Source organism: Apaloderma vittatum, unplaced genomic scaffold (assembly GCF_000703405.1).
Source record: "Apaloderma vittatum isolate BGI_N311 unplaced genomic scaffold, ASM70340v1 scaffold14937, whole genome shotgun sequence".
NCBI classification, from domain to species: domain Eukaryota; kingdom Metazoa; phylum Chordata; class Aves; order Trogoniformes; family Trogonidae; genus Apaloderma; species Apaloderma vittatum.
Window position 1 is genome coordinate 16044 of NW_009725860.1, and position 8982 is coordinate 25025.

General features: G+C 38.3%; 1 protein-coding gene across 1 annotated transcript in view; it reads left to right on the forward strand.

Annotated features, from left to right (window-relative positions):
* The first annotated feature begins 576 nt into the window (after positions 1-576).
* LOC104276674 (protein FAM160A1-like) overlaps positions 577-8982 on the forward strand; it is a 38237-nt gene continuing 29831 nt past the window's right edge. The window contains 3 exon segments of the mRNA XM_009873082.1: positions 577-678; positions 2037-2663; positions 6909-7067. Of these exon segments, the coding sequence (XP_009871384.1) occupies positions 577-678; positions 2037-2663; positions 6909-7067 (888 nt within the window).

An 8982-nucleotide genomic window follows, 5' to 3' on the forward strand; every position in this document is an offset into this window, starting at 1 on the left:
GTAAAAAGTATTTGTAACTACCTTTATTCATGGAACTATTGTTTAAAAAGATAGAGAAGTGACCTGCACTTTTTTTACCTGTGTAGTCTATACAGTATTAGTTACTAAGAGACTCTGGAGAGAGACCTGGTCAGATGGCAAAAACATTGTGAAGAAAAACTAAAAAATGTAGTGACGTATGCATAAAATGTTTACTGCGTAAGCTTCTGTTATGCTTATTTATTTCAGTAGCATCTTAATTAAGTCACTGGTCTCAAGTCTGATCATTAGAAACTATTACGAAGAAAAGTTTGAGAAGATCTCCTATATAACATGCTTAAAAAATTCTACCCTTAAACTGAAATAAAAGAAAAAAGGTTTTAGTGTTCTCTTTAATTATTTTCTTTTTTGTTATACGCTATAATTTGGTGTGCCTAAGTATATGTGTGTTTTGTTTTTTAAACAGATTTCTGCGGATACCAAAGCTCAAAAAACAATAACAATCTCCTCATGATGCTTGAACATCTGTAGCTAACTACAGGATTTTTAGAAGAAATCCAGCATGGCCTAGTTGGCTTGACCTTTGGAAAATTTATAATGTCCTCTAGAACTAGTATCAGCAAAAATCGGCAGGCTCCGAGCCTGCAGGGTGTTGACCCAGAAACATGCATGATAGTGTTTAGAACACACTGGGCACAGGTAATGTTAATTAGTTTTATTGATTTGAAGCAGGCTACATTAACAGGAATTTGCTTCATTCTTTCTTGTGGGATAATCCTGAATTGCTTAGGAGCAAATGTCTTGCATGCAGAGCATGTAGATGACACTGAAGCATTTTTGAAATGCAAAGGTAATTGACCTTTCAAGTTACGCTTAGGCTTTACTAATCACACTTTGAACTCCTGATTTACATCTAAATGGGAAATAGTAGAACATGGTAATATCTTGTGGAAAGCCTAGATCTTCTTAGCAGCTTTCCTGGTGATTCACTGCGACTGTTGGAAGCCCACATGCTCCTTTTCCTTGTGCTGGGGAAGGCTTGCCTCTCTTTTGTAGAGTATTTTAAACGCACCATGTAAAGCCCTACACAGTGTTATTTATGATGAGTAGATGTAGATTATGCACTTCAGCATATTCTAAAAATTGTTTGCATGTCATCAAGATTAGAATTATTTTTAGACAAAAAAAAAGCACTGTAACCTACAGTCTTATTTGCTGTGGTAATATGAATAACAGTTTAGGTAAAATTGATGTCTGTGCTGCTGCTTTTGCTAGTTTTTTGGCTATCCTGAGAAGCAAGCCAGATGAATAGCGGTGTTGCTGAGATGTTTCCAGAGTCAGAGGAGCTATTTTTCAAGAGTCACCTTTCCTCACTTAAATCTAATGATGTTGTCACATTGGAGAGCCACTGTTCCTTTGTGGTTTCATGGGAATTATCCTCTACAAAAAGGCTAAAGACAGTGGATGTTTCACAGACAATGAACTTCCTTAATTGTGTGCAGACCAGAACTTAATTCAGGGGTGTAAGTGCTGAGATGGCAATTGTTACTCAGTGCTAAATCTAGATTGAATTTTGCAGGAGTATGTGGGCACCCATGGCCATTTGATATCATATAAGATTTGGCAAGGAAAGATCAGCTCTGTGGTCTTCTGCTACTCTTAATTCAGCAAATCATCTCATGATACCGACCCTGCTGAGCATGGTTCCTCAGGCTGAAGAGCAGGCCCTTTGGTTTCAGTCCACTGTGACAAAGAAACTTATTTCAAACATCAATGAAACTCAATTTCTGAAGGCTAGGGAAACCTAATTTATCCATACTTCAGAGAACCCCAAGTTTTCAGCAGTAGGACAAGTTGCAAACTTGGGTCCTTATTGAAAAAAAGTGAACAAAAGCATTACTTCTTGGCCTTGTACTTGCCAAATATGAAACTTTTAAATTTAGAAAGTTTAACAGACAAACACCTAAAAGCTTTTTATGTTAAGACTTTTTATGGGTTTTTTTGCGTATTTTTAAAAAATGCATTCAAATAACTGATCTGCCTTTGTTCCTCTTTAGGTTCTGAAAATCTTAGAGAAGCATGATCCTTTGAAAAACACTCAGGCAAAGTATGGGGCAATTTCACCCGATGAGGCCAGCACCGTTCAGAACTATGTAGAGCACATGCTTTTCTTGCTAATTGAGGAGCAAGCAAAGGATGCCTCAATGGGGCCTATTCTGGAGTTCGTGGTCTCAGAAAACATCATGGAGAAGCTTTTTCTTTGGAGCCTACGGCGAGAGTTCACTGACGAGACAAAAATCGAGCAACTCAAAATGTATGAGATGTTAGTAACTCAGTCTCATCAGCCTTTGCTGCATCACAAGCCCATCCTGAAGCCTTTGATGATGTTGCTGAGTTCCTGCTCAGGAACAGCCACCCCAACAGTGGAAACAGAGTTGGTTGTCCTCTTGAACCAACTCTGCTCTATAATAGCCAAAGATCCGTCCATTTTAGAACTGTTTTTCCATACCAGCGAGGACCAAGGTGCTGCCAATTTTCTCATATTTTCCCTACTGATTCCCTTCATCCATCGAGAAGGAACGGTAGGCCAGCAGGCCCGTGATGCGCTGCTTTTCATAATGTCTCTGTCTGCAGAAAACGACGTAGTTGCAAAGCACATAGCTGAAAACACCTATTTTTGCCCTGTAAGTTGTTCTTGTTTTGCTCAATCTTCAATGTAAACTATGTGTATTCTTCTCATCCTTTTCTGTCGTTTTCGAGAACAATGTGTTGTAACACCTTTGTTTCTGCTAATAGCTCTTTTCCAAATTGTAACGCCGTTTAAGCCAGCCCTACTGCCAAACACAGTCGTACTCCTTGGTTCCATACCAGTGTGTGGTGCTTTTGGACCAGCATAAGCGATTTTGCAGCCGCACAGTGACTTGAACCGGGAAACTGATGGGAATTACAGCAGAACTTGGTGGGAGGGAAACCTTTTCTGCCTCCCAGGGAGGTCCCGGGGAGATTCAGGGGCCAAAGGGAGTGGGAAGTGAGCACCGGGTGTTTTGAGGCTGTTGTTTCTGGTGGCAGTGTTACAGCTTAAGCTGGCTGTGCTTGCCACACTATCACATCAATTCAACAGTTCAAAAAATAAGTGTCAGAATATCGTGAGTGTTAGAGAGATGTAATATTTTCGCAAGATAAAAGGGAGGCATGCTCGTTGTCACAGAATTGGATGTTTCTATGGCCGTCTCAGGCAAACCACCATCTTGCTATATTGCACTCGGTTACGAAACTCAGTAGTAGTGTTGTTACATCTGGGAAATCAGTCTTAGTACATGAAGAGAAAACCTGTGCTGTTTAACAAGTAAATCTGTTTTAACAAACAAAGTTGCTGTACTGCGGTTTTAGAGCTAAAGCAGAATGGTCATGACGACATCTGCTTTTTTGTGCCTTGTCACAGAAATCAGTTTGAGATCTTCAGTGAACAGGTTCAAAACCAAATGTCATTATGTAGAGGAGTCTCTCTTGGGTGCTAGTTTTTGGACTGATTCTTTTATCTTCTGCGTGCTTGCATTTTAGTTTAGTAAACGCCAGGACGAAAATGAGGTGCAGGGTAGCCTTACACAGCTAGTAAGGAAGAGAGCTTTAGAGCTGAGAACCCTAGAGTGCCTGCCTTAACCATCAGTGGATGGCACCTCTTCAGCCACAGGTTTCCATTTATTCTGAGATTGTTGTGTCCATGGAGCACCAAGGCAGAGCCGAGTTTGCAGGCTCAGGAGGCCTACAGTGTCCTTGCCCATGGCGGGGGGGTTGGAACTTGGTGATCTTTAAGGTCCCTTCCAATCCAAACCGTTCTATGATTCTGAGTTCCAAAACAAAACTTGTAAATGGTTTCCTTTGTCGGTTGTAAATACAGCATCAAATGTCTTGTCCTGAAAGACCAATTGACCTTGTTTAGTAGGTGCTGCTGAAGAATATGAACTTGATTCTCAAATTGTCCCTGAGACAGATACCATTATTGGATCCATGCTATAACTTCCATAATTACATCATCCAATTAATCGAGGGGGAAAAAAGCAGCCTTTTTATACTGAAGATAAAAGCCAGCTATATTAACCTTCGAACAGCAGGGAGCCGTGATTGACAATCATTCTAATTAGGAAGGCTTCTTGTCAAAATGTGCTAAAATCAGACTTTTCTGAACAGTAATGAGACTGGCCTAAGTCTATAATAAAACTTTAATGCAGTGCCATAGAATTAGCTCACTAGCACAACATCTTCTTTGAGTTTGAGTGTGATTGAGCTGAAGGAACATGTCTTGTTCTGGTGGGAGACTCCGGGGGAGTCAGTGGCATTGCCGTGCATCGCTCAGATTGGTGCAGATGTGTCCTCAGCTGCTCTGCAAAGCAGCCAGCGCTGTCCTGTGCTCATCGCGGCAGCACTGGGGTGGCTCTGTGGTGATGTGATCTCTGGTTCTGGGGGCTGGTTGGTAGCCTGTAGGGTTTTCTTTACCATGCCTTATTGCATAATATAGACATGCCCTTGGGATGGGGTCTGGCTAGAAACTTCAGCTGCTTTATCTGCCCGAATCAGTGTTGGATTTGTGCCAAAAATAAACCTTCAGGGCTTTCTTGGTGCTGTTTTGTTGAGCTAACTTTGGTTAGCAGCTTTTTAAAACTAGTTTGCCAGTATTATTCAAAAGTGGAGGTGAATAAACTGTAAAGAAAGGAGGGGACAGTCTGCAGTAAGATACATCACTAACATGTTTTTAAAGCAGAATATGTAGACAAACTGTTTATTGGGCAAAGTTTTCTGATTTTTACAGAGATTTTTCTGACTTGTCATGTTTTGAACCTGAAAGTTTTCTGACTCTTCAGTCAGATATTGTCTGTTTAGCATTAACAATGTTTCTAAAGAATTCTGAGCAGGATAGGGTCTCAAAGTCTCTTCATAAATCTTTGTGTTCATAAGTAGCTCACAGCTTGGTAAACCAAGTATTAAAGCAGGAGGAGGTACAGCTCTGCAATGTCCTTGGAAAGTTAAGGTTGCACAAATGTAGAAAGACTGTAGATGTGAGAGAAAAGGGAATTATTAAAGGGAAGGAATTGGCCAGATAGCAATTGATTGTATATTAACAATGTATTTTAATCATATAATGTGTCTGGGATTACAGATCACGTAGTCATTCGGTGTCTTCTGTGAGTCAAGAGAAAGTAAATAAATCAAGGAGACTGGTTTGCAGAGAGACTCATGACGATGGTGAGAAAGAAACTGCTGGAAGTGCTTATAAAAATAAATGGGTGTAGGGTTGACATGACAGATGTTGGGAGAAGTTTAAAAGGATTCTGCTCTGGGTAAAACAACAACAAAACCCAGTCTTGCCCTTCCAGGATGTGAACTCGATGATTTCCTTCTCTTTCAGATTTTTTTTCACTGATGTTTAACATTTGCCTGATTGAAACTCTGAAATGAAGACTCCAGCCCAAACCACTTTATGATTCTATATAGGTGCATTGTTTTATGCCTGCTTATAGAACATGAAGAGCTCTGTTAGTCATTTCAAATGGTAATCCTGGCTATACCATATACTTCTATGAAAGTTTTCAAGTTTCTTTTTACCTGAAGTCGTGAAATTGCTTCCAGTGGCTACTCTTTCAGTGATGTAGAAACATAATTTCATAGAGCCATTTGTGTTGTACTTCATAGCAAAAATAAGAGCGTTTTCATCTTTAGCAAGTTTAGCAGCTACTACGTCTGTCACTTGTAACTAAAGAGTTCTTCACTTCAAGACATTGACTGATTTTGAGTTCACTGCTCCTTTTAGTGGATAGTGGTATGTTTTGTTCAAGGTCAGTTTCTTGTACTTATGGACTTAACTTCTGCATGAAGGAGAAATGTGGATAGTGTGCAGCTCTGAAAATCGGATTGCTTACTGAGAGAGTAAGTGTTCATGAATAGCAATTAAATTTCAGGCAGACAGTGGAGACTCAACTGTGCATCAATTAACAGGCTGCAACACAAAAGAAACTCAGGTTTTTCCTTCAGAATATTTCCTTCTTAGAATCATCTGAAGCCTGGATTTGTGAGTTTAAATGTGTGTGTGGGTTACATAAAGGTACTTTTATAGTCCTAGGAAGATATTTCTAACTTTTTATTTTGAGCTCTTCTGCTGTTGGAGAGACAAAAAGCAAAAAAAATAATTGATTATAGAAGAGTATGATTGTACAAATAATACTTTGCTAAATAGCTTTAGCTTGTTTGGTTTTTAACATATCTCCAGCATCTTTATATATCTATGTAAATATGTGTATAAAAAATGTAGCTTACTGTTCCCATTAAAAGGAGGATCACCTTAAAAATTATCCTGAAGTTGTATAAGATCATGTCAGAAGGATGAGAGTTGTAAATAATATTTAAAGAGTTTCCAGCTTCAGATAACCTTAAAAACTTGGTCTGAAACTATCAATATTCTGGGTGTATTCAGTAAAATAAAAAAAAAAACAACAACCGCTAACCTTTTGGGAACAGACTCTTTGAATTGTAGTTAAAAATACAATCTTATGCTTCAGTGATACAGCCTGCATAAGTCATTCTGTAAGCCTTAATATCACTGGCAACAGTGTCTATACACTAACTTATTTCCTTTTTTTTTATTTCTTCCCTTCCTGCTTCCAAATAAATACAATGGATTAAAAAAAAAAAAAAGAACAACCTGATTTTCTCCATCACTTCCTCCTAAATACCAGCTCTTGAAAAAATTATATGACATGGGAGGCTCTTTAAAATACCTCTGTCTCGCTGCCACTGGACTCTCTCAAAAGAAAAAGAAATCTCAACACTCTCTTATGTTACTAAAACTAGTAAGAGACCCCATTTGTGGCATTGCCATTCCAGCAGATGAACCACTGGGAAGTTAACTTTTTTCTCTTCTGTTTTGGAAACTGCAGGTGCTAGCAACAGGACTAAGTGGCCTCTATTCGTCTCTACCTACAAAGCTGGAAGAAAAAGGAGAGGAGTGGCACTGCCTGCTGAAAGACGACTGGCTCTTGTCACCAGCCCTTGTGCAATTCATGAATTCCCTTGAATTCTGCAATGCTGTGATACAGGTAATGGAGCAGAGTTGGCCTGGCCTTTTGAAGTGGTAGTTTTCCATGTATTCTGCAGAAGTTTGTAAATTGTAGGGTTTATTTGCTTTTCTTAACGATACGGATTTTTTAAGTTTCACTAAAGTAAGCTGCTTATAAAATGAAGGCTTTGTGCTCTTTGTCCCAGTTGTAAGGGTGAATTAATATGCTTTTGATTTTCAGATGACAAATGTTTTAAACAAAAGCACTAGATTTGTGTAGTGGCTTGATATTTCATTTTGTAATTGGGAGGATCTATTTTATTTTATTTTTTCTTTAAGAAATGTTTATTGCATTTTAACGTGAGTGTTTATAGCAAAAGTAAATTGAATGCCTTTACACTGGGGAAAATGCAGTATTCATATATTTAAATGCTGAAAAACATTCTGTGTTTGTCTAAGCTCTCATAATAGCATACAAAAGAAAGTAGTCTGGTTTGCCCTTTGGTGAATACCGTATAAAAAGGGCTTTCCAAGGAGAATTTAGGTTTCCTCCTGGAAATACAAATTCACTTTAGATTGGCCTGTTTTGAATCCACTCTCTTTTCTTAGTGATGATTTCTTGATTACAATTTTTCTTCTGGTTTTGATTGCTTACAATTTTTTTTTCTTAATCTAAATGTAAAATTAGATTTTTATCTTTTTATATATTTCTTAAGGCTAGAAAACCTTATAGATCCTCATCCAGTATTTTATTAAATCATGATATAAATTCTATAGAAACTGGATTTACGCATTACTTGAAAAAATGTGCTGAACAGGATTGAAATTTTAGTCACATTTACTGTTAAATAAAAGATATGCTTTAGTGAGACGTGCAAAGTACAATAAAGCAACTGATTGACTATTAAAGCATTGATCAAGTGGAAATAATAGTAGCTGTCATTCTTTAAATGCAGTATACAAGATTTTTCACATGCATGTTTATACATTAAGAGGAGGCTACTAATTTCTGGTGTCTAAGCAGGATTTTTCTACAGATCTACAGTTGTAGGAGGTCATATTTGATACCTTTTTAAAAAAATTGATATAAAGGTTACCCGAGAGAAATTAAAGAACATACTATTTTAAAGCCACTTTTCAAATAAACTCAAAATGGTTCAGGATCTTCAGCTGATGGGCAGAAACGAGCAGGTTCCGGCTGCTTCTTGGCTGTGGCTTTGTAGTCTTTCTTCAGCTGAACTGAAAGCTCCGTTACTGCAGGAATTATTGCTCTGTGTATGGAATCTTCTTTGTGACATGGCTGTGTTGACCCAAAAACTTTGGCCAGAGATGAAAAAAGGACAGTGTAGCCAAGACCCCTCTTACCATTTACCATTCAGTGGGTTGAGCGCGGTGCTGACAACAATGACAACACTGGGGTCGTGGGTTCAATTCCCGCTCGGTCCCCAGTTGTTACCTGGTCTAGTCGAGAGGTGGTGTCCCTGCCCACAACAGGGAGGTTGGACTAGATGATCTCTAAGGTCCCTTCCAGCCTAGACCGTTCTATGATTTACTACTTTTTTTCCCTAGATGACAGCATAGGAAGGGCAATCCTTTTTCTTCCCCTTTCCAAATTAAGGATTACAAATTAAAAGAAGTCTGGGAAGAATTGCAAGTTGGAGAGTGTATTTGTGGCCACATGTAGGCTGTGACGTTCCAGTCTCTGTGAACTTTAAAGAGAATATGTTAATTTGGAATGCCTCTGAATGGATTTTTTTTTTTTTGCTTTTATCAAATTTAAGTGGATGAACTCATAATATATTTTCTTTGTGAAAACAAAATTAATGTTTCATTATAAAAGTAAACTTTCGCCTTCTAATAACAGCTCATTTTTTTTAAAGCTCCTAACCAACCTATTGAATGAATGATGTAGGTTTTGGTTTAATTTCTGTTTGTTTTACAGTGGTTGGGAGAAA